Source organism: Taudactylus pleione, unplaced genomic scaffold, assembly GCF_031769625.1.
Source record: "Taudactylus pleione unplaced genomic scaffold, aTauple2 ptg000188l, whole genome shotgun sequence".
NCBI classification, from domain to species: domain Eukaryota; kingdom Metazoa; phylum Chordata; class Amphibia; order Anura; family Myobatrachidae; genus Taudactylus; species Taudactylus pleione.
In genome coordinates, this window is record NW_028284590.1 from 90,001 (window position 1) to 116,155 (window position 26,155).

General features: G+C 42.6%; 1 protein-coding gene across 1 annotated transcript in view; it reads right to left on the minus strand.

The window, feature by feature from the left end:
* CWC22 (CWC22 spliceosome associated protein) overlaps positions 1-26,155 on the minus strand; it is a 92,062-nt gene that overhangs the window by 54,452 nt on the left and 11,455 nt on the right. Inside the window, exons 3-11 of the mRNA XM_088476353.1 lie at positions 24,080-24,211; positions 22,753-23,073; positions 20,723-20,851; positions 20,089-20,257; positions 19,774-19,827; positions 14,578-14,713; positions 13,755-13,961; positions 10,786-10,848; positions 9,499-9,612 (exon numbers count right to left, since the gene is read on the minus strand). Of these exons, the coding sequence (XP_088332479.1) occupies positions 9,499-9,612; positions 10,786-10,848; positions 13,755-13,961; positions 14,578-14,713; positions 19,774-19,827; positions 20,089-20,257; positions 20,723-20,851; positions 22,753-23,073; positions 24,080-24,211 (1,325 nt within the window). The remainder of the gene's footprint in view (positions 1-9,498; positions 9,613-10,785; positions 10,849-13,754; positions 13,962-14,577; positions 14,714-19,773; positions 19,828-20,088; positions 20,258-20,722; positions 20,852-22,752; positions 23,074-24,079; positions 24,212-26,155) is intronic.

Sequence of the window (26,155 nt, forward strand, 5' to 3'; positions counted from 1 at the left end):
AATAGGTTATTTATTGAATGTTGATTGCATTTTCTTAAACCTATAGCAGCGCTCCACACCAACACTAGTTCTCCTATTATCATTGTTTATACGGAGGTTCAGCTCCTCAGTGGTAGCAGCAGTAAAGGTGAAGGAGTGAGAGATAGTGACAGCATAGATCATTATACATTTAAGTATAGCGCCTCCTCTTTTATGGTATTTCCAGACTTCGCATACTGAAATGGATGGAGCTTGAAAGTGCAGATGGATAAATCCATCTGTTAAGGAACCACATTTTCCGCTGAAGAGGCGTTTTTGGATGGCAACTGGGCAACTATCACTTAATCTCACGGAAAGGATCGGTCTTGTGGGAGGTTATGGGTATGTAGGTAAGTGCTTGTAAGTGGTACGCGGACGCAGATGGGACGGCCTGTTTCAGACGGATCTTTTCCACCCAGCATCGGGTGGATGTAAGTCCCAAATATTGATGATGTAAAAAAGTGGGTGGCCTGGCCTTCCACATGAAGACGGACGGACACTCGCATAGATGGGTGGATACACTGCATTAGCATAAAAGGTACAGGTTGAGTCTCCCATATCCAAATATTCCGAAATACGGAATATTTTTTGCATGACAGATAGTGAAACTTTTGATTTTTGATGGTTCAATGTAAACAAACTTTATTAAGGCACACAATTATTAAAAATAAAGTATAAAATAACCTATAGGCTGTGTGTATAAGGTGTATATGAAACATGAATGAATTTCATGTATGTACACAAACTTTGTTTGAGCCACAAAATTATTGAAGATATTGTATTAAATTACCTTCAGGCTGTGTGTATAAGGTGTATATGATTCATAAATGCATTCTGTGTTTAGATTTGGGCCTTATTCCTAAGACATTTCAATATGGTATGCAATTATTCCAAAATACGGAATATTCCGACATCCAAAATATCCCTGGTCCCAAGCATTTTGGATATGGGAGACTCAACTTGTAGTAAGCAGGCTTTTCTGATGGCATAGAAAAGCGGCCACATATGCCTTAAGCTGGGTACACATCGTGCAAACCAGTGGCAGTGCGATACCAGCTTACATCGCGCGCACTGTACACGTTGTAAGATCCTGTGTGTGACGGCGTGGTGAGTTGTTACACGCTGCATGTAACAGCGCCATGGCGTTCATTGCATCGCCCCATCTGACGGGCAGAACGGCTAATCGGACGTGCAACATTATACCATGTGTACAATAAATTGTTCCGATCCGCATCGGGCTGATATATCGTACAATATCTCGTATAGAGTGTACAAAGCTTTAGACTCAGAATCAGGCCCTTACTCAGGCAGCCAATAAGACTTCGGTATGAGGTAACGTGAACTGGAGAACATCATGAGCTTTTTGGCTAGAATTTGCTGGTAGGTTGCCCCAAAAAGTAGAGGACTCTTGATACATGGTACAAAACAAATGTTCTGCAATACATGCATGAGCAAAAGAAGAGAAGCATCAGCCCTAGCCGGTGGGGCTCTTCTGTTAGTGTGGTAGGAAGCAGATCCGACAACTTGAGCGATAGAGGTCATCGGCTGTCAGTGATCCAGTCCTGGGTTTCATTTTAGGACAAACCCTGGTCCCAGGTATAGCAGCTCGGTAGTTTAGTGCCAGTGTAGGCAGCATTATACTTGTCCAATTCCTGAAAAAAGGCAGGTAGAGGAGAAGATGTGAAGTGACAGAACTGTGTGTTACTGAGCATCCGCAGTGGAACAAAGAAATGACTGAAAGTAGACCCAAAACTGTATTAAACCAGAATAAAAAAAAGGATTTACAAAGTAAAATTCTGAACATTTATTCAATCATCTTTCGCTTTGTATGGCTATGGCCAATTCCGAGCTAGATCACTGTACTGCAAAGGTTTTCAGAACAGTTTATTCAAAGCCACTGCATTCAAGTGTCACTTTACAAGGAGAAGCCTGCAATTCAGTACTGTGTGCGTATAGTAGCAACACGGCTTCAGACTGAAACATAACAGTTGCAGGAATTTGGCATAAAAAAAACAAACATATAACAGTGTTAAAGTAGAATTGTGTGACCCACGGACCATAAGTGAGCAGTAACTGAATATACTCCCAGCATCGCCATTCCTTACTGCTTATTTTAACACACTCAATGCTGCATTGACACCAAATTTACCTCAACTACCTAGATCTGATGCAGGTGACCTGTAGCTCAGATTATGGAGGAACTACAAGGTGTGGTGGGAATTCTAGTTCTATGAAAACTGGAGAGCTACATGTTAACCAAGCTGGTCTAGACTGTAGGAGTACTACAAATAATATATATTGGGGTAGAATGAGGCTCGGTGGTGTTGGTGAGCCACTAAATCGGTGCTGGGACAGAGGGATCCTCCCACACAAGTTTAAATAGGATTGTGGCCACACCTATCTGATGCCCTGAGGATGTATCCCAGGTGGGGCTGAGGCAGCCAGGCCAGAAGGCTAGTGGCTATACCTGCAAGAAGCAGGCAGGACTTTGAGACTTTATATGACTTTAAGTTATTTGAAGACTAGCTACCCCCTTGATAGACATGGTTGAAGAAAAGAGGTAGTGCACTGAAAAGGGGGCTAGGCTGTTTATTGTTTTCAGATCATTCATGCAGACAACATTAAAGCATAAATGTATTTAATCTCAGACAAGCTGTATATATAAAATATATCTACTGTATATATATACACACACACACAGTATGCCGGGCCACCTCAGTCTGCACCCCTTATTGGACCTCGTCCACTCTGTGCCCAGTCCCGCTTCCTCTCTACTGGTTAAAGCCTATATGCAAACAAAACAGTAGACAAATATGCTTCAGAAGGGAAACTATTGTCAGGGGACATTACACAGGTTGACCATGTTCATGACAATTCAGCCTATCATGCAGGAACCAGTGACATGACTGAGGCACAAGGGTATGTTGTGCTACAATGAGGTCGCCGGTTCCAAACGAACATGTTCTGCATTTTACTGAACTCCGGCTCAGCCCCGAGTACTGCTGAATTCTAAAGCAACTAAAGCCACCATTTTAAAGGTGTACATTTACCTTTCATGTTTTGTGGTATGCATCAGGTGTACACAGCAACTACAAAGTCCCCTTTTTTTTTTTAGCACTGAAAAACGAGGTCAGTTTGGGACATCTGCTAAACAGGATGAACCTCAATAAACAGCTGCGATGAGCCCATGACTGTGGATGGAAAAAGCACACTGACAACACTGAGGCAGACGGTTCTGTGCAATGAGCTCATCTTTATTACATATTGCTTCAGCTCCTGTCTTAATTTATCTTCAAATAATCTCTGTGCCAACTTCTATCAGACGAACACTAATCATGCCACTAACCCAACACCCATTTGTGGCTGCCAACCACTCACTCTATCAATCTTTAGCAGATCAATTGCCTGTATGTAGTCACAGATCTGCCATAAATATGTAATACTAATCGCCTAATGTTTACTTTTTAATGTGTCAGTTTTAAACTTTCCACAAAGACGATATGTAATAAATGCATTAAAGTTAATGGAGGGAATTTAGTCATTGCTTTTGCACATAAACAGTTACACAAACAACTAAGTTACTGTCTAAGAAACAAGAAAAACCCTCAGTGCCGAGCACAGTAACTAACTTGTAATCAGTAGCAGATTTTACCTAGAGACTGTGGGACTGCAGCCCACCCAATAAAATCCACCACCTGCATGGGACTGCCCGGCAGTGGTAATAACCTCTCATTGGGAAGCACTCCCTCCTGATCACAGCTAGGCAAGTCCCATGGGGCGGTATTATCTCCCCCTGGGACGGCAATAGTAGAGTGAGTGCTTCCCATGGGAAGCCACTCCCCTGCTATTACGGCAGCCCTATCTGGTTCCTAGGTGCTGCAGTTCATGCAGCCCCTAAAAGCCAGCCTGTGTGCTAGCTAGCAGCTCCGGGCTAAAGCCACGCCCCATTTTTAGCCTCCGTCTATCATGGCCGCCGGCCTTAAGCCATGCCTTCCGGTGACATCAACTGTCAATCACCGGGATGGCAGGGAGGAAAGGCCTGCATAGACTGCATGACTGGCGATTGTAAGGCCGGGACTACAATTGCCTCATTAAATGTTGAAACTAGTAACCACTTTAGGAAGGAAACCAGGGCGAGGCCGAAGCACCGCCCTGTCCTGGTGGAATATTAGAAATGGGGAGCGACAGGAGAGCGCCCCTAAATCTAACACCCTTCTGGCGGACGCTATAGCCAGAAAATAAAGAGAGTCTTCGCTGTTAAGCACTTGAGTTCCACAGAATCCAGGGGTTCAAATGGAGGACCCTGGAGGGCACGAAGAACTACTGACAAATCCCAAGGAGCCACGGGAGGGACAAAGGGAGGTTGAATTCGGAGGACACCCTGGAGGAAGATGTGGATATCCGGTAGTGGAGCAAGTCTACACTGGAACCAAATGGACAGAGCAGAGAAATGCACTTTTAGTGTGGCCAGGCGGAGTCCAAGGTTCAATTCAGCTTGAAGGAAGGTCAGGACTCTGGAAATCCTAAACACCTGGGGGTTGTAGCTTCTGGTACGACACCATTGGAAATATGTATGCCACACTTTGTGGTAGATCCGTGCAGAGGCTGGCTTGCGCACTCTGAGCATAGTTTTGACTACAGAGCTAGAGAATCCTTTGGACCTCAGGAGGGATGTCTCAAGAGCGTTGAGGCAGCTGAACCGGAGTGTCGATGGAGAGACTCCGAAGATCTGAGTACCAATGACGTCTGGGCCAAGCTGGAGCCACCAGCTGGACAGTGTCTCTGTCTTGTTTGAGCTTCCGAAGAACTTGAGGAAGAAGGGAGACTGGAGGGAATAGGTATGCAAACTGGAAAGTCCACTTCACTGATAATGCGTCTACAAAAGGTTGCCTCGGCATCTCTTGTTCTGGACCCGTACACTGGCAGTTTGTGATTGTGTCGGGAGGCCATGGAGGTCCACCTCTGGGAGGTCCCATCTGTTCGCTAGGAGTTGAAACAACTCTTGGTGAAGAGACCATTCCCCTGGATGCAATTCGTGACGGCTGAGGAAGTCTGCTTCCCAATTGAGAACTCCCGAAATGAACACTGCTGAGATGGCCGGGAGGTAACCCTCAGCCCATGTCAGAATGCGTGACAATTCTGTCATTGCTGCCTGACTTCGAGTGCCTGCTTCCATGGTGATTGATGTAAGCCACTGTTGTGGCATTGTCGGAATGAATCTGTACAGGTTTTCCGTGAAGTATGTGCAGGGCCAGTTTGAGGACCCTGTAGACAGCTCGAAGTTCCGATATGTTGAATGGCAGGGTTGATTCGACTGATGTCCAACGGCCCTGAAAGGAGTGTGGACCGGTCACTGCGCCCCAGCCCCGGAGACTGGCGTTCGTTGTTAGGATTACCCAGTCCGGGATCCAAAAGGGGCGACCCTTGGTTAAATGAGATGACCAAGATAGAGACAGACACACCTCCGGAGAGAGCACCATCGCCTGAGCTTTGATCCGATGGGGTAACTCGTTCCACCTGGAGAGGATCAGCCTTTGCAAAGGCCTGCGATGGAATTGAGCATATTCCACCATGTCGCAGGTGGACACCATGGATTCCAGAACCTGAATTGCTGAGTGAATCGACCCTCGGCGACTGTGGAGACATCTGGTAGTTGAAGTGTGGAGATCTTGTCTGATATCAGAAAGATTCTCTGATCGTATGAATCCAGCAGGGCTCCCAGATGAATTATTCTCTGCGAGGGATTCAGGGAGGACTTTTTCTAGTTGATTAACCATCCGACGTATTTCGAGCTTGACTGCCCTTTAACATGGTTGTTGACAACAGCCTTGATAAAAAGTAGTCAAGCTCGAAATATGTCGGCGGTTTGGAGGTGCAGTTATTTATCCTCTTAAGGACATTGCCTGTGAGTGTCCAAAAACAGGGTCTTATCCAGAGCCCCTGCTTTTTAAGAGCTGGAGTGACACTCACAGCTACCTTATGGTAGGAACTATTTGTGTGCTTTTTATTGCTCCTTGTTTGAGCTAATTACATATGTATTTGTTTTTATGCTTACTAAATCTGTAAGTAATTTATGCACGTTATATACATGCTTGTAACTGTATTTTTATGAAGACATTAAATTTGTTTTAATACATACAATTTTTTTTACATCTTTTAAATTACACAGTTAGCGCTGAGATGACTTCACCTTTCTGTATACATTTCATATTGTTTGGGTAAAAGGGATACCCTAGATAGTAACTACCAGCTGCTTATTAGGTGTGGTGCGCTAAGGGATTTGCCATCTATATTCTAAAATTTACCCTGAGGAATTTGTTCAGGGATTTGAGGTTGAGGATAGGCTGATGAGACCTATTTGGCTTCTGAACCAGAAAGAGAGTAGAACAACAACCAGTCCCTCGCTGAGAGAATGGAACTGGCACAATTACCCCCTGCTTGCAGCAAGGACTGTATGGCTTTCTGGATTTGTAAGGCCTTGTTCGGGTCTGAAGAAAGGAACACGTAGAAAAACTGGTGGGGTGGCAATCAAAGAAATTATAGAGGGCATACCCATGAGAGACCACTTCTCTTACCCAAGCATCCGTGGTGGTTTGACACCAGCACTGGGCGAACTGAAGAAGTCGGCCTCCCACTCTGGGGTCCCCCAGAGGGAGGTCCGTCCCGTCAGGCTGAAGGTTTATCATCGGGTTTTGAAGCAGGCAGTCTGGTGTTCCAGGTGTGCTTGGTCCTTGGTTTGGTGGCCCTAGTGGAAGCCGACTGCCTAGGAAAGGACTGACAATTAGGCATTCCTTAAGGACGAAAGGACTTAAAGGATGTAGTCGAGGCCTTGTGGTAGTAGTTGCTGAAGGCAGAAATTCAGTTTTTGATGCTGCCAATGTGGTTACAATCTTGTCAAGGTCTGGGCCAAACAAGATCTCCCCATTGTAGGGCAACCCTTCTAGGTATTTCTTGGAATCTGCATCTGCCATCCATGAACGTAGCCACAGGGTACGGATGGCAGACACTGCCACGGCCGAGACTCTGGAGGTTAGGAGACTGGCATCCAATGTCCCTTCTCCAATATAGGAAGCTGCACCTCGAACGTGAGCAACAAAAAGACATCTGATCCCTAGAAGCCTCTGAGGGAAAAGAGTCTTCAAGTGCGTCAGCCCAGCTCTGTATAGCTTTGGCCACCCATGCAATAGCCATGGTCGGACGTGCAATAGCCCTGAAAGAGTATATAGATTTCAGGCAAGATTCCACCTCTCCGTAGGATCCTTCAAAGAGGTAACTGAAGGGATAGGTAACGTAGCACTTTTAATTAAACGCGTAACATGGGAGTCCACCGCAGAGTGGGTTCCCATTTTGAACAATGTGCCACAGGGAATGGGTAACAGAAGGTCAGATGTTTTTGTGACTGAAACCTCTTACCAGGCGTCTGCCAGGCTGCAGCCATGTGTTCAGTTAGTTGATCCGATAAAGGGAATTCTGCTGAAGCCACTTTCTGTCGTTTAAACAGAAGGTGCTTGGATTTAGGGGCTGGCTCGTCATCTTCTATTAGGAAGATGGTTCTGACAGCCCGCACCAAGGCATGAATATTAATTTTTGACCAACTCTCATCCTCCTCCAGAGGGGAGTCAGTGTTAGAGAGATCAGCATCTTCTGCCTCCTCAGATGATACTTCAGATTCTGAGAGTTGCGTGGACTGTGAAGATAACAGGACACTTAAAAGGCTTACTGGGTAGGGGCTTCTCACCTTGCAACATGAAAGGCAGTAGAGGTAGCCACCAGACTCTGCACTGAGTTAGAGAAAACATCTACCCATGGTGGGGCACAGGAAGTACCAGTATCGCCTGATCCTGTTATGGCAAGCCTGCTGTGGTAACCCCATAGAGGGACTACAGCCGGAACCACTAAGCGGTCCGCAATAGTAGCCAGCACTTGAGAGAAAGAAGCCCAGGGGGGCTCTTGTACAGGCTCGTCAGAGAAGAGCAGCTCAGGGAAGCGAGCGCTGAGCTGAGGGAAGGGGCCGCTTTAATGGGGAAAGCTGACCTCCCCATGCTGATTGTTTAACCACCGGGATGCTGGATTCTCGCTCTGTATGTACCCTGGTGGTCTAGTGGATAACATTGGACGGAGCCTGTGTTCAAACTCTGCGCCTCCTGTCTGTCCCCTGAGACCGGAGGTATGAATGCCAAATCCGCCTTGCCTGTCCCCTTGATGTCTGGGTTGCAGTCTGGGTCCTTCCGTGGGGCCAGCTAGCGAGGACCCCGGGATGCCCGCCCAAATCCCCAGCCGAAACTGGCGTTGCAGTGCTCGGAGGGGTGTCGGAGTAGCAGCGCAGACGTCCTGTGGACAGTCTGCTGCAGTGGGCTGCTTAAGCAGCCCCAATAGCTTTTAGTTTATGATTTTATTATTTTTTTTCTTTGCACTATGAGCACACAGCTCATAGTACAAAAAAATAAATAAAATCATAAAATAAAAGCTATTTGGGCTGCCTAAGCATAATGGTGACCCGACTCCGGCCAGGCACCAACGAAACTGAGGTGCCCCTTGGTCGGGGGCGGGGCATAGGGGGATGGATAGATGCATCCTGGGAGCTAAAGCTTTAACTGCGTGGTGCTCGGTGTCATCATCCACCACCTATGCCCCAAGGTCTCCCTGTGGATTTTTGCAATGGTGAGTGAGTAGTTCAATTATTGAAATATAATAATGGCACATTTAAGCTGAAGGTAGAAGGCACACAAAGAGGACACAGTTCTTTCAAACTACAGCCAAAGCCAGTCTGAAAAGAATCAAAAGAGTGCTTTACAGTGGTTAGCAGAGAAATGCTGTGAGTGACCCATACTATGAGCAGCCAGGGTACACATTAAGCGATTGAATTAGAGGCGATCGCAACGCACGTGCAGTGCTTACGCATGTGCAGTGTTTAACAATTGACCGATCTGCGTGCGTAATTGCAATTGTGTATGACGCTGACTCAGGCCCACAAAGCGGACATTTCATGATGGTGGTCCACACTAAACAGTAATCAAATGTATGGAGTGCAAACAGTATACTCTTTATAGCGTCAAATTTACCATTGATACTAACGGTTTTACCACCATGGTATAAATTGTACCTTTTTATTGTGATTTTATATTGTGTAATACCTATTGTTTTACTATTCCCACTGCGCTCAGTTAAGTCACTAAAATATAAAAAAATTTTTATAGTATAACTTTGGTAAAATAAACATAATATATTACAATACTCAAACCCCTGTCACCCATTTACCATATATAGAGAGCTGCTGTTTATGCGCCTAGCTGCAAACTCTTCTTTGCCGATTTAGAAAGATCGTCAGCACCATAAGGCAGCATACGCTCCCTTGTACAAAAGTAGGGAGCACACACAGATGTGTTCTATACAGTGATCAAATACAGTAGTTAGGGACCATAGGTGCGTGTTTTAAATAAAATCTAGAAGCAGAGACCTGACCATACACTTTACACCAACCTTCCTCTCCAGCTTCTTCTCCAGCCTCTTCGTCTTCATCATCATCCTCGCCGCTGTCATCTCCACTCGCCCCATCTTCTCCTTCTGAACCACTGTCCCCTTCATCCAGAATTTCTAAAAGCACACACACAGTTACAGAATTAAAATTGGTGACTCTGTACAATATGTAGAAACTTTCATAGTCCCTAATCCTCATGAACTCCTCAGTTCCAATTAAGGGGGGAAATTAAATTTAGTGTGATAATTTATTGCCAGCTGATTGATCTCCTGGGCTAATTCAATTAGCCCTAAAGACCACACTTATCGAGGGGTGTTGCCTAACTGCGTGAGGTGAGGCCACGCGCCCTTAGGGGAAAAAAACCCCACCAGCGTGTTGCGAGCTGAGTAGGGGGGGTGCAATCAAGGTGATCGCTTCCCCATAGCCCAGCACAGGTAGAGAAGATCGCTACTGCTCAGTCGCAGCAGTCTCCCTGGTCCCATTGCAGCCCAGCACACAGCAGTGTGTGCGCGAAGGGCGATCGGCGGCATTGAATCTGGGCCCCTCTAAAAATACTCGGGCAATCCCCCCTCCCCTCTCGGGGCCGCTGCTCATCAGGAATTTCTTTTCAGGAGCTCAGCAGGCTCCGAAATAAAAATGCCCGATAACTATCGGTTATCGGGCAGGCACGAATCCTATGTGTGTTCGCCCGAAAATATATCGGGCGAATAAGACGGGATCTAATTGAATTGCCCGAAGGCAATTCAAGCGTTAAAATCCCATTTTAACAAATATCGGGTCTAATTGAAAAAATATATCGGGTCTAATTGAATTCCCCCTCCTCCCTAAATACTGAATTGTATTTCAAATTTGCACTGATGACAGAAGCATAAATGGCGAGTTAGTAAACTCGGTACATTAGCAAAGAGGCTTTAAACGCACCAGATTTCAATCTTTACTAAAGGTGAAGTGTTTTTTCCCCTGCTGACAAATCATAATACATAAATTCTCTCTTGGGATTTGACGGCAAGGCTGCTTTCAGACAGAGAGTGATTACACATACTGCAGCAATGACAACTAAATCACGCTGGAGGTTTATTAAATATACAGTATGAATTTGTAATGTACAGATATTAGTATTGTGACTTCCAACGGCTTGGAGAAAAAATACAACATAATGGGTTTTGCACATATCTCATGAATGGCAAGTAGACAACAATCGTGTTATATTAGAATGCATTTCCCCATATAAATTACATTTCCTTTACAAAACTGAATTTTAGCCTTTTTTTTTATATTATTTTACGTACCTTTTTTAATTACTTTGTATTTCTCTTCATTTTCAAGAAAATTGGGATCCATTTTGAACACATCTGGAAGAAAAGGTTTTGAGGATTATAACAGTCATAAAATAACTATTTAAATTTTTTTTTTCAGAATTGTAGATGTAGAAGATACCCACACTATGATAATACAACCAAGGTTTAGATCATCAGATTTGATTTTAAAAGTTGTTACTATGCTCTGCAGTGCTGGACAGTGGGGGAAACGGATCATTGTAACAAACAAGGCAGACAAAAACAATAGGTAGGGAGGGCCCTGCTTGTGAGATATTACAATACAGTAAATACTTTAGTCAAACACCTTGTAGTACATTATTATTATTATTATCAGCATTTACTTATAAAGCGCAGCATATTCAATTGTGCTTTACAAATATAAACAAAACATTAACATAACAAGACATAACAGACAGACAAAGAGGTAAGAGGGTCCTGCTTGCAATCTATAGGGATCACCCCTGTTTGGTGACCTATAAGAGTTACCTACATGTCCTACCACGGATTGTATAGATGTGCGGTTTGCCCGTGGCGAGATCAGTTAAGTAGGCAAACATCACTTTAATTACTATACCAATGTTCTCTATAATAGCTCAGTGTATGTTTTATTTACAGAATGGTGACCAGAGTGCAGCTCATGAGCTAGAGAGGCTCCCTGGGTAGCTAGAGAGGCTCCCTGGGTAGCTAGAGAGGCTCCCTGGGTAGCTAGAGAGGCTCCCTGGGTAGCTAGAGAGGCTCCCTGGGTAGCTAGAGAGGCTCCCTGGGTAGCTAGAGAGCCTAATTGAGTATGAGCCTTAAGGGATAAAGTAGGTCTTTGTAATCAAGACTGGAACCTGGGCCCAAATGTCATACGCTCCACTTTGCTGGTTCCTATGTGATTCTGGCGATATAGCAACACTTTGTTTTATAGCAAAGAGTAACAGTTTTGTTTTTTTCTTAAAACTAACTGCCCTTTCTTCAAATAGTTACAGACAATGTAGCTCAAGTGAAACAAAATAATGAAAAGGTTACATAAATGTGGTAATACCCATCATCCCAAACTAATTCTAAGGGGTATATTTAATAAAGTGCAGATTTATAGAAGTGGAGGTGATGCCCACAGCAACCAATTAGATTCTACTTATCATTTATCAGATTGTACTTATCATTTATCTAGCACCTTCTAAAAGACTATAAGCAATTGGTTGCTATGGGCAACACCTCCACTTCTTTAAACCCGCACTTTAGTAAATATAGCCCTAAATCTATATACTCTTATGAGGTGATCTGATGTGGGAAAACAGTAAGGACAATTATACTGGAAATACACACGACTCTAGAGAAACATAAGAAAGACATTCAAATATTAAGTTTGCAGAGCTTTACATTGAAAAAAAAAAAACACAAAAACACTAGCTCGCTTATGCTGGGTACACACTAAACAATGTGTACCCAGCGCCATGTCTTGTGCGGCGAGTCCCAGCATCGGCAAGTGCGTACACACTAGCCGATGCTGGGAGCGACAGCGGGGGTCATGCTGCCCGATGTGGATGATATATCGTCCGATTTGCCGGCTGTAGGTCTAGTCTTACCGAACACAACATTACTCGCCATCAGCGATAAATTTAACCTCAATTAGGCGATTTTAGGTATTTCTAAATAGGTGGCAATTATTTTATTTGTGCTGATACCTGTCGGTCACACGAATTTATAGCTACAATGGGAACATTCTTAAAATAAGTTGAAATTAAGTGTTATATACTGTATCAATCATCGTTTGGGGCCCATTTATCAACAAGTTTTATCTTACGCAACGAGTTTTAAAACGCCTTGAGTATGATCAATGACACAATAACACAATCCACTGCTAGGCAGCACAGTGCTGAACAACATGACCAAGAAACCACGGCAGTCCTTTTAGCTTCCATTGCTACTAGATTCGGAGGATCAATCCTGCTCTAAAGCAACTACAGTCACCTTTGCAGGCACCGTGGCCTCCTGACTCCCGGAGTCCATTGCGCCCTCACTGAAATGATCAGGCTTTAGTGCAAGCCCTATTTCAAAGGGGAAGAATAAAAACGTCCACCCACAGAGATCTATACTTACAGCTGCATTATCTATATCTAAACATGGTGACAGACCACTTTAAAAGCCAGACTGCAAATTAAAATTGCTGGTAAACCTGGAGCTTGCGGCACATATTAAAAAGCTGGCTATGCAGAGAAATTTTGTTACACCGTAGGAAAAGCTGGATAGGACATCATTGTGGTGCTTACTGCATGCGTCTTATGAAAGGTTAAACCTTGGGTGTGAGAAGTGTAATAGACGGACAATTATTGGAATAATTTACAGTTTCTAGTGCTCCTGTTTTCATAATTGCCCCCTACTAGGGAGGAGTTGGCATTAATTATTGCTAGTAAGACCTTAACAGCGGCAAATTATAAAATAATCTGAATATGCACTTAACACTATTAAAAAGGAGAGATCACCATATTGCGGAGATATCATCTTTGCTCTTCAAAGGTGCGTCAAATAAGTCATTTACACTAGTGCACTGGAGAGAGACAGCAGAAGAGACGTAAAGCACGGCTAAACAGGCATAACAAATAAACACATAAGGAAAGTGCCCAGGTACCATATAATCTCTCTTTGCAGAACACAGAGGATACACATTAGGGCTAAAATTAGATTGAAGGATCACGGCACACAGAGATTTAAGACTACATTTAAAGAACATTCCACTTTAAAAATAAAAAGAGCACATCACAGCATTAGAGAAGGATATAGAAAAAAAGCTAATGGTGGAGAAATGTACATAGCTTGAAAATGACAGATCCGTTTACAATTGAATGATTTTGATTTATGTCGCAAGCAGATACTTATACGAGCAGTTTAATCACCGAGCCGCCAGTTTCAAACGGTCACAGGTTTTCATTAATGGGACGATAAGAGAGACTTACTAAGTACGTCTTCTGGATTATAATCGTCTTCCAAAGGAAGCATGTGCGTGAACTGGTCTTCTTCCTCTACCAGGTCTAGCCCATCGGGGATAACTGGGTGATCTTTGAAGCCATCCTTCCTCACGGCAAACATGACTTCAATCATGTACTGGACACGCTTGTCTATCTCCGACTCATGTAGGATGTTACGCAGGCGTTCAAATATAGCTACAGGGGATATGAATATTATATAAGCACTTTAATAGCAAATGAAACAGATGTTTTGAGATTGACGTGAAGTGTTTTGTTAAAAATGCTCTTGAGTGTTTTCTTTTTTACACAATCAGAAAATAACTGAACAAAGCAGAGTCATGCAACATAAACCTATAACCCACAAAAACCGTAACGTATCTGAACAATGTGTGTGATGTGGACATGTGGGCTACCAGTCGCTAACTAAACAAGTGCTTTGGGCAGCCAATCAGAAGCAGCCTCTTATGAACAGCCCGTTGGCTCCCTCCCAACGCTCTAGTAAATCTATAGTCACAGATTAAGCATTTGTCCTCCAGAGGTTCCCAGAATAAGCGGGTTACTACGTTAGGAAAGCATGGAAGGGCTCCAGATGAGACACAACCACAAATATACTAAACATTGGGGAAGGGGGTTGTGAAAGTCCCATCCATAATAAACATGTTTTAACAATTATGTATTCAATTCATTCTCATGGTTGGTGCTTGTTATCTACTTAAATACCAGTTAAAGTTCTCCTCTCTCCAAGCATTACCATTAATGAGGAGGGTAATGTACCTTCAAACAGCCAAGACCGTATACAGCGATCACTTACCGTTTATACCTCTGGGTGTTACTTGGGTGAGCTTAAGGCCGCTTTCCTTTACAAACCCAATAGACACTTCAACACTGTCATCTGTAGGTCGTTCTAGTAGCAGCGTCAGCATTTCAAGTGCGAGCACCTCATGGGCCTGATGTAACGAGGAAAACAAACCAAGCTGAGGCCATGATTCTTTAAAATACTCCAATAACCATAAATATACAGATGCCGTATTTCTACTCTACAAGAACATGTCACAACATTCACTAAACAAGGTCGTCAATCTTCTAGGGACAGAGGCCAAATATAAGAAACTGAAAGGCCAAGAATAAAGAATCCCCTGAGAACCTAGAAAAGCGACTACCAGGCCGGGCCAAACTGTGGCTCTCCAGCTGTTAATAAACTACAAGTCCCAGCATGCTCTGCCACAGTTTTAGCACTCCCTAATAGCAAAACAATTGCTGTGCTGCTGTAGTTTCACAACAACTGGAGAGCCACAGGTCAGCCAGGCCTGTACTAGACCATTTCAGGATTTTAAATTCTCCACATATACACAAATGTATAGAAAACACTCAATTATCCCCATTTAAGACAGCATTTGACTGAACCACAAATATATATATTTTTTAAATGTTTTTAATTTTCTATAGTACTCCAACTTTTTACTAGAGATGAGCGGTTCGGTTTTGGCTCGGATTTTCCCACCAAGTTCGGATCTCAGAATGAGGCAAAACGTCAGATTTCTCGAACAAAGCAGACGTTTTGCCTCATTCTGAGAAAGTTCTGAGCAGAAGGTATCTCCGATCACACTCTGACAAAAAGAGTTTTTACAACGCCTTCTATAATGCTGTAGCTGAGTTTCAAAAGGACAGGAGATACATTTAACAATTCTCAGCCAATGTACTCAAGAAACGGGCACAGACTGGCAGATTAGTAGGCATAGTCACACGTGCAGAAGTGTAAAGCTTGTGTGGTTTTTTTTTCCTTTAACAATTGCAAGTTTTTAACAATGAGCAACTTATACAGGCTTATAATACAAATACCTATATAATACCAAGTGAAGGTACAACTTGGACAAAAAGTAGTTAAATTTACTTAGGTAAATGGCAAAATAAGTTATTCCTGGTAAAAGGAAACATTATAAAACATATAATATATACATAGAAAATAAGGCTGAAAAAAAAAAAAAAACTCCTCAGTCCAACTGAATGAGTTATTTGAAGATTTCTAGAGAAACCAACTAAAAACTAAGACATAGATGTCCCTGGTGTGTGACGTAATAATATACAGGAAAACAATATTGCTCTAACTTTATTATGGCTGTGCAATAAGGAAATCAGCCTATACAGTGTATATTATCAGGCAATCTCGCACCTCAGAGGACAGGTCTGTGTGCTTGCGGGAATAGAAATAATAGGTACAGTAGCATGGATGCGAGATCTATAAAACAACAATGCTGAATAGATATTTAGGACAATTCGTCTTGCAATGTCGAGTATCTAATTTCAAAACTAATATTTAGATTTCTTCGTAAGATAACAGTTTACAGAACCCAGTGTGTATCTTCAAAGTTCAGAATTCAAATCTCATAAGGTTGTCGGTATATTTTGAAGAGCTGGTTGTGCCTTTAGCAAAGTACAATAATTCCACATAATTACAGGACAATAGAAAATGTCCAAATGAGAATCTCTGGTGGGTGTCACAAGCAGACAGGCCTAATTGTACCTTTATTCAGGTTATGATTTGACTTTTGGAGTGGGGTGGTTGGAACTTTAACATTCAAATAATGATGTTGTCTACCTATGGGGATTGCCAACATAATTTTATATATATTTCTTATCCTCATCAAAGAAAGGGCGGATACCTGCCCCTTTAAAGAAGACAGGCAAAGACTTTTTGACATTCCCTCTTGCAAAAAAAAGTCAAAAGACGAGAGAGATGGAAGACATTGGCCGAAAGGTGACAACGTTCACACCAGAAAATGTACAGGTGCCAGACCCAGTGATAGATCTTGGACGTAATTGGCTTCCTGGCCTGAAGCATAGTAAAAACCACTGGTCTCGAAAAACGCCGTGGTCTCAAGATCTTGGTCTCAAGTGCCACATCATCAACGTTAGCAGAGACAAAATGGGGTTAAGACACAGCCCTTGTCGAACTAGAGGGGGAGACACCACGGATCTTCAGACAGAAGACCCTGCAGAGACAAGTACCATGCTTGTCGTGGCCAATCCGGGACAATGAGAATGACCAGAAGACTATCTCGATGAACCTTCTGAAGTACTCCGGCCACCATAGAAAAACGATATGCCAGTCTGAAAGACCAAGGAACAGAGCGCCCAGCAAAGTTGCCCAAGGGTCCCTGGATCGTTCGCTGTAGATTGGCAACTTCTTGTTGAGACGAGAAGCCATTATGTCTATATCAGGCATTCCCCAATGGTCTGCTGTGGCCTGAAAAATTTCCTGATAGAATTCCCACTCCCCCGTGTGCACTGAGTGACGACTTAGAAAGTGCTTCAGCCGAACTTGCCTTTATCAGGAGATCGTCCAAATAGGGTATGATGGTAACACCCTTTTTCCTGAGTAAGGCTACGATCAATGTAAGCACTCTAGGAGCCATGGATAAACCGAACGGAAGAGCTCGGAACCTAAACGCAATTTCTCCCATTGTGGCACAAAGTAACTGTTGATAACCCTACCAAATTGGAACATGTAGATAGGCATCTTTGACATCCAGGGACAACAAAAATTACCCTTCTAACATGGAGCCAACGACAAAATGTAGGGAATTCATCTTGAAGTGAACTACATCCAAGTGAAGATTGAGCTGTTTTAAGTTTAGAGTAGGCCGGAACGATCCATTTAGTTTCTTCACCAGGAAGAAGTGAGAGAAGCAGCCTTGGCCCCTTTGATGTACAGGAACAGGAACAATAACTCCCGGCCCTAACAGCGAAAGCACTGCCATCCTGATGGCATCTTAACGTATCGGGGTCTTGAGGTACAAGAATAGCAAAGAAACAACTTGGACTGGTACCCACCAGATCCAGAATGTAACCAATCCAGAATGCCCAGTACCCAACGATCCGGCCCGACAGGGTCCAGACAACCCAAAACTGGAATAAATGAGCCCCTACTCCAGGAGGGTTGCCCTAAATAGTCAGGTGGCCTGCTTGTCAGTAGGCTTTCCACCTGGACGTCAAGTGGTGGTGAAACCTCTCCCTCGAAAGGAGCTACGACGAAAAGAGGTAGACTGACCTCTAAATGCATTAAATCTACCATGCTCTGCCATGCAAAAAGGAGAAAGACTTAGATTTTGAAGGTAAGAATGGCAAATACAGGCTTCTTTCCCCCATTTGCTTGAGAAATTATTTTAGTGAGTTCTATACCAAACAGTGTGACCCCCTCAAACTGAACAGCTTTCAAAGTGTGCTTGGATTCTGGATCCTCCTGCTCAGATTAAAGCCAGAGCAATCATCTAACCGAGACTGCCAGAGCTGAAGTCCTTGACAACAGTGAAGCTACATCCAAAGCCACATCGCCCATATATACTGAGGCCTCTCGAATGTGGTCTACCAAGGCTAGTAGCTTGGCGGAACCAGAATTAGATTACACGTCTGAGGTTAACTGCTTAAGGCGCATATCCACTACACGTTATAAATGAACGATAACGATGCGCGCTCCCGCTGGTCATTGTCGCCATCCGTCATCGCCTGAACCTACTGTCCAACCCGACGATATCATCAGGTTGTGCAGGTTCGGGGATGAGGGACATATCGTTTAGTGTGGGCACAATATCCACTGCACAATATAATGTTGTGATCGTTCAAGCGTTAATTAATCATGTAGTGAATATGCCCCTTTAGTTCAAGATTCCAGAGCCTTGTTTAGCCTAGAAAGAAGCTCCTGTGAAACAAAAATATAGTTGAGCAATGCTTAATTTTTTCATTCAGACTGATCCTTTAAGGACACAGCGTGCATAGTAGGTAGAATTGTAGCATTGGAAAATCTGACGATAGGCGTAGCTTTGGAAAATCGACTTGGGGAGGCACCCCCCACCTGGTGGTGTCCTCATCTAAGGACGGATAAACCGGCTTAAACCGCCTTGGAACCGGAAACCATTTGTCAGGCATTAACCAGGCTTCTGTTAATGTATCCGCAAAATTATAAAAATGGCAGAAAAGGGACCACCCGTTTCTTTTTATGCTTAAAACTGAGAATATGAGATACATGCCTCGGAACCATCTGCCTCCTGAATATTTAAGGTCTACCTGACAACAGCCATCAAATCCTGAACTCCCAGACTAGCTGGGAAATACTCCTCCTAACTAGTCTGATCATCCCAATCGGGATCTGGAAGTTCTCCCTCCTCCTGGTAAGAATCCAAATCTGATTCTTACACGCCAGATCCCGGAGCCTTCCATGAGAGAACTGGTTGTTATCTGTGCACAGAGTTGACAGACATTAGCCACATATGAAAGCTGGGGCACAGCGGGGTTTCCTACCTCCGTCTACTGGGACCTGCTCTGACTGCCTGAGCCCTGTAAACAGAAGCAGAGGCTGATGGCCAAAAAGACAAAACAAATAGAATAAAAGTAGAGCTAACTAAGGAGCCGGAAACATGGTGCCTCACTCCACAGGCTGTACTGAGGCTCCAGGGATCAGATTAACGCTCTAGTGCCTACTCCTGAGGCGCTGCCAACCTAACCCAGTGTCAGCTTAGCACTGTCTCCCAGATCGGATGATGTGGAAACCCCATAGGAACTAGTTCCCACTCATTAAAATGTATTTGGTTTAGATGCAGGAAAACAAGTAACAAGCTTAAGTTAACACTTGAACACACTGCGTTAATGACACCAAGCATCTCATGCCAAGAACATACAAATAGTAAAACAAAAACAGTCTGTGATATCACGCAAACATTGACCACCTGTTCAGTAACCATGTATTATACGATTTCTAAAACTAGCCCGTAAACAGATTATTATCTGTGCACATAGCAGATTTACAACATTCCCAAAAGCTTTCTAAGTCAATCAAATCATACACACTGGAAAACATCCACGAAAACGATAAGTGTTTGAAAATTAAATTAAACTTGTTCGGTTACTTTGGGTTAAAGCACATTTAAGTTTCCTGTGCACCAGATTTCTAAAAGCAGAACGTTTATCTCAAGTATGTCCCATATGCTGGAACAAGATGCAAAGTTTAACTTACCACATTCTGATTAATGAGATGACCGACAAACTTTGAAGATGTCAAACAAAGTTGCTGAAAGAAACGAGGAACCAAGATTATTTCTGCAGTTAGTAGGACATCAAGACAGAAGTGAACATCTTTGTATGGGATGCACACACTGGCATTTGCAATGCGTTGGATGTATGGTGAAATGCAAGAAAAATAAAACACATCAATGTACAACAACGTTACACATCTGCAATACATAAGGCAAAATAGAACATCCCAACGTCTTTATGGTAAACCATGCAACGCCCATGGAACAAAGCAAGCCCAACATAGGAATTACAATACCTTATCATTTCTTCTATATCCTTTCCGAAAATTTAGAATAAGCCTCTTTAGAATGAGTTCTCCAACCTGAGGGAACTTGGAGTTGATGATGGCTACCACTGCCGCGTAGACGTGGGTGAAAATCGGAGACGCACTCTGTGCTTGGAGAATAGACCTGGACAGCTGGCCGCTTTAAAAATAAAAATGTGAGTGGTTAACAACCATTACATTAGCCAGTTATACATTTTATCTCTAGCTGTATAAAGATGTTCCCAATTTACAAATATATTTAATGTAATATAATATATATGCGTTACGGTATTTTCTAGAGCATGGCTGTCCAACCAGTGTCCCTTAGGCCAAAATCTTTTATGAAGCTTCTAAGCTAAGTGCTTGACACGTTAATAGTGCCCGACCAACAAGTATGATAAAACAGATGCTCCCCTAAGCTAAGAAATACTTGTGCTTGCAGAAGACCTTAAGGTATATACTGTGTATATCTACAGGACATCAAAAGGAGTAGAAAATAAAATACAACTGTTCATTAAATATGATCAGATAAACTATTGAACTAAAAATAGGATTGGTTATTTTTTTTTTCTAGCCTACAGAAACCAATGTGAAAATAATGAACGTCTATATGGTTATCGCTTACCGTCCACGAATAATATTTTCTTGAAGAATCTCCTGGATGATATTTCCAATATTCGATACGTTCACTTTGTTAATTAGACCGTTAATTGACTTTTTTAATGCTTCCCAGCTCATTCTTTGGTATGCTAAGCTGTTAAACAGAAAAAGAGTAAATGCAGAGAAAAACTAAATTGCATGCCCTATATATGACAAACATGATGTAACCAACTGTACAATACAACACATCAAATTGACAGCAGACAAACGAGTACGTAATTGTCATCTAAATAATGACCCCCCCCCCCCCAATGTTATACAGTTACAAGTAATGGAGCGTACACACGGTCAGATTTGTCAGATGAACGACTGAACGATTAAACGATTTGAACGATTTGGACGATTTGACCAAAGTTTTGAACGATTTGAACGATTTGAACGATTGAACGATTTTTGACTGCATTAAAATGAATGGAATCGTCCAAGTCTGACTGCAAACCCATCAGATGTCAGATATCGTTATCTGACAAACGGGAACGCGCATCGTTGATCGTCCATCGTTCAGGCATGTCAGATATGAACGATTTTTCATCAGATATGAACGACTGAATGATTTTTAAATCGTTATCGTCCATATCTGAAGAAAAAATCTGATCGTGTGTATGCACCATAATGGTGCATACACACGGTCAGATTTGTCAGACTTGTCAGATTTGTCAGATGAACGACTGAACGATTGAACGATTTGAACGATTTTACCAAAGTTTTGAACGATTTGAACGATTTGAACGATTGAACGATTTTTGACTGCATTAAAATGAATGGAATCGTCCAAGTCTGACTGCAAACACATCAGATGTCAGAAATCGTTATCTGACCATCGGGAACGCGCATCGTTGATCGTCCATCGTTCAGGCATGTCAGATATGAACGATTTTCCTTCAGATATGAACGACTGAACGATTTTTAAATCGTTATCGTTCATATCTGAAGGAAAAATCTGATCGTGTGTATGCACCATAACTCTGCAAACGTCACCAGACTAACATTTCCTAGTAAGGAAGATCCAAGTAGGATTAGGCCTCATGGCATGTCATTTTACATGGGCAGGGATGAGAACATCAAATAGATATTTGCATTTGCCACAATGCACAGCCGCGTTTTCAAAGATGAACACAAAGTCCAGACCATCCTCCATGACTGTGTAGTGCGCTATATGTGACCGTATATTATCCTATTACATAAAGCACATAATGTTAAGGAACTAACAGCCACATGGAGCTGCAAGACGAGCTGAATATGTAACAGCGGTGATCACTATTCGTTAGGCAGGTGTCACTAATAATAGTATATGGATATATTAAATGTTTTTACAGGATCTGTTGGATAAATCATTGTTAGTGTAGGTTACCATTTCTTTCTAATATTAATAGTACATTGGTAATTTCATCAAAGACCCCCAAATTACTAATAGTTACTCCTGACAGCAGGAAACATGCATATAATAGTTGTTCATTTCTCTCTTCCACCCACCTCTGGCACAAATAACACTGAAGCGGTAGAACATAGTGCCAGCCATTTACTTTCTTTTCTTTTATATGAACTGTGAGTTAACAGACAATGATCGGTGTGAAATGTTTTTGACAAGTTATTATATTTTCATGTGAAAACAGCAGGACCTACAATTAAAACACCCGCACCTCATGCAGAGGTAGGTTTCATTCAATGCATTAGAGGAATAATACTGTGAACGCCACTCTCTATATACATAATCATACGTAACTATCGCGCTACTTCCCATTTCCTACCCACACATCAGCTCTATGACAGATTCCTTCCCTGCAGGTCTTTTCCTCTTTGTTGAATATATATATTTATACAGTGAACAGCCAAATATTAACCAATTATAATATGTGTAAGACATCCAGTAGGAGAAATTAAAATAAAAGTATGACTAAAATTAATATTTATATATATAAAAAGTGGTGGCATCCAAAATTTTTCAAAAACAGGACATAACCCCCCTACTCCCTGTGTTGTGGAAGTGTCACTCACCTGCTTTTATCAGTGATCTGTTCCTGCATCATACGCAGCTTAGCAGGAGGGATATAAGCACCACCGGTGCGGGTAAGGATGGGATCCAGTTCATCTTTCTTTTTCTTTACCGGCGGCTGATCCGTGGCTTTTTCTTCTGTTCGCTCTTCACCCCTCTTGGTCCCCGGAGAACCTTCACCCCTCCTGGTCCCTGGAGAACCTTCACCCCTCCTGGTCCCTGGAGAACCTTCACCCCTCCTGGTCTCCGGAGACGGTCTTTTGTTTCTCCTTCTGTCTGAGTCTCTGTCCGGATCTCTTCTCGATCTGTCTCGGTCTCTCTCCCTGGGACGAGATTCAACTTTGCTAGTTAAATACTATATCATATAGAATCAACATAAATGTAAAAAATAAAACCGTCATGATCTCAAATCTAACCTTCTAGCATATGTAAAGAGAAGTCAAAATGTACAGTAATGGTGTATATGCAAGAGTTACACTGTTCACAAACAAAACAACATCTGGAAACTGCAGTACTAGAACATGAGACTGGGCATTGGGAACGTTTTATTAAAACATAATCAATCATTTAATAGTTGATCACTGAAACCCAAAACATTCTTAACACCAAGATTTGGAAGATTGTACAATAAAACATCAAAATACTGTTTAGCACACTTTCAGTATTAGGGGGAAACAGTGATTAAAAGGGCATGGGCCATTTCACCTAACCGCATTGGCAAGGGTAACCATTACTAGAGGTTGGATGGCGCCTGGAACCTGCATGAGTTGCTCCCGTCAATGCTACTATGACCCAAGAGAGACTCATGTATACCAAAAGCAACGTTACATTTGATACTGCTGGTGTAGTATGAAATTTGCTCTACATATACTGTACTCTAAGAAGCTTCTGATTAAAGGTGGTCAGTGTGCTAACTTCTTGGTGTTACCTCCTACTGTTGAGTAGGAGTGCCTCATGGTCTTGCTCGCAGAGAAGGGGTACCCTCCATCACAATTTCTGGTTATGGTGGCTTTCTACGATATTAAATAGTCCACCTTTATTGTTACATGGGTATCTTTGACATGTTAGGGGTTTAAGCTTTGTTTGCCTGATTATATTGCGGTCATTTTATCTTCTAAGTTTTTTCATTTAATAAAAACAGAGTAAAAACAAAAATGGTCATGAGCCCATCTTACTTTGTTGTGATGGCTGGGGTGTGCCAATAAAAAGATGGCCCTAGGTAGCTGCCAGAGCTTAGTTCATCAGGTCTGCTCTAACAAAAGAATAACAATATATACACCCATATATGACCTGCAGCAATTTACCTACCCCACCCTAGCATTCACTTGCCTCATATCCTCTGATCGGTCAGAGCGTTCGTTCCTTGGCCAGTCATCGTACCGGTCACGGTCACTGTAGCCTCTACTGCGATCATAGTGGTCTCTATCGCGTGGAGACAGCGATCTTTCTTTTTCCCGATACCTGCAGTGGTTGGAAGACCACATTAAAAACACATTTGTTTCACTGCCAAGGACATCCTTATATTGAGGTCATCATATACTTGCCCTAATTAGCTAGGGAGCTTTAGGCATGTGCTAGACGAGGCCTGGAGAAGCTGTGGCTATAGAGGTGTTATACTATCACATGCTCAAGCAAGCCCTAACAACGGTCATGGCAGAGCATGCTGGGACACACCTGGAGAGCAGCAGGTTGCCCAATCATGCTTAGACAAACATCAGGTGGGGTGCTGGCTAGAAACCAATTTACAGAGTATTAGTTCAGGCTTCTGATAATGTCCTAGGTGCTCTCCACAAGATGTTCAAGGTGAGAGAAAGCAATTAGGAGAATGTATAACACTGCCATTCTGGGGAAACTCTGCTGCTGTCCGTTCCATGTGCCCCTTTACTATTCCCTGAAAATAAATAAGAGCCACACATACAAATAGCAGGGAGCTGCTGGCAAAGGTAATTCTGGTTCCAGAGGAAGTCCGACGTGACAGACCACGCCGGCACCCTGCTTCAGCTTGTTGCATCTGCTTCCGTGGCCTATGACCAGGTTAGCAAACATGATAATCACCATTCTGAAAACTGCTAAAGGTTTCAATACCCAGAAGACTTGTTTTTTATATACCACTACTACAGAGTCCTAGAGAATGCCAATGTTTCAAGCACCCACTGATAAACTACAGTACTGTAATAACAAATCTTGTAGATAAAAAAAAAAATTGGTAAAATTAAAGTATTAACTCTATGAGGCAGCTTATGGTTTTCCTGAACCCATCATTTTGTTGTCCTCATGAGAGGTACCCATCTAACATCCCAGTGTTATTATAGGAGGTGCTTCCCTTAAACACTAATTTCTCTCCAAATTTACTGAATACGTTTTCCTCAAAAAGACAGAAGTTATACATTGTCCCCCAATTGCTTTATCGCAGCTTGATCTAACAGATTCAGGCAGGACAGCTCATATAAATGGAATATTCTGAAGATATAGATATACATTTTTAAGCCATGCCAAGCAGCAATGATTATTAAGATCGCAGCCCAGGTGTGCCAGGTAATGGGAGGCATCACAAATGCCAACAAAAAGGTACAAATGATGCACTTACTGATCATGGACCACAACTTAAATAACCAAATTGTAGCCTCCTATAGTGTCCTTAATCTTTATCTGAAGCAGTAGATCACAGCAAGTGCTCCGCTGTATGCCACAAAAGCCGAACCAAAGCACGTCTTAGCATGTGTGCATCAAAACACAAAGTAATATCACAACACTGGCCAGAAAATTAGTCCAACATCTAAGAAAAATACAATGAAACCCAATACATATCCAATAACATCCCGCACTGCTACTAGGAGGGAAGAAACAGTGAAAGCCATGGCAAAGTTCTTTAGTACTGCGATCCTCTAATTCATGGAACAGTAGCAGAAGTAATGTATCTATTCATCAAATAAGCACTGGGGAATATTTAGTAAAAACTGGTGCTTGGCAGAACTATTGCGGACAGATTGTATATGGGTCTTTGTTGGCACCAATGTAAATTAAATGGTTTGTTGGTGTTCAGGGTAAATAGATCTACTTTACACTTGGTTCTGAAGATTGACTTAAATGTTACATCATGTCACTATACGACAAAATAATTTGCAACTATTTGCATTAGTAAGCCTTTCCACTTACACTGCTGGGGAATCAAGAATATAGTGCCCGGAATAAATAGTACTTTGGGTATGGTCAATTGCTACAGGAAGATTTATGGCTATAAGGGTGACGAAAAATGTATTGCAGCGGTGGAGGGGGTTAATGTTACAGGAGTCTGCTATACATGCGCCCACAGTGGACCTAAAGACACCCCCTAGGTGTTTTTTTTATATAGTTTTAAAATAGTTAAAGACGTTTTTAAATATTCATCAATTAAGTGGTTAAACT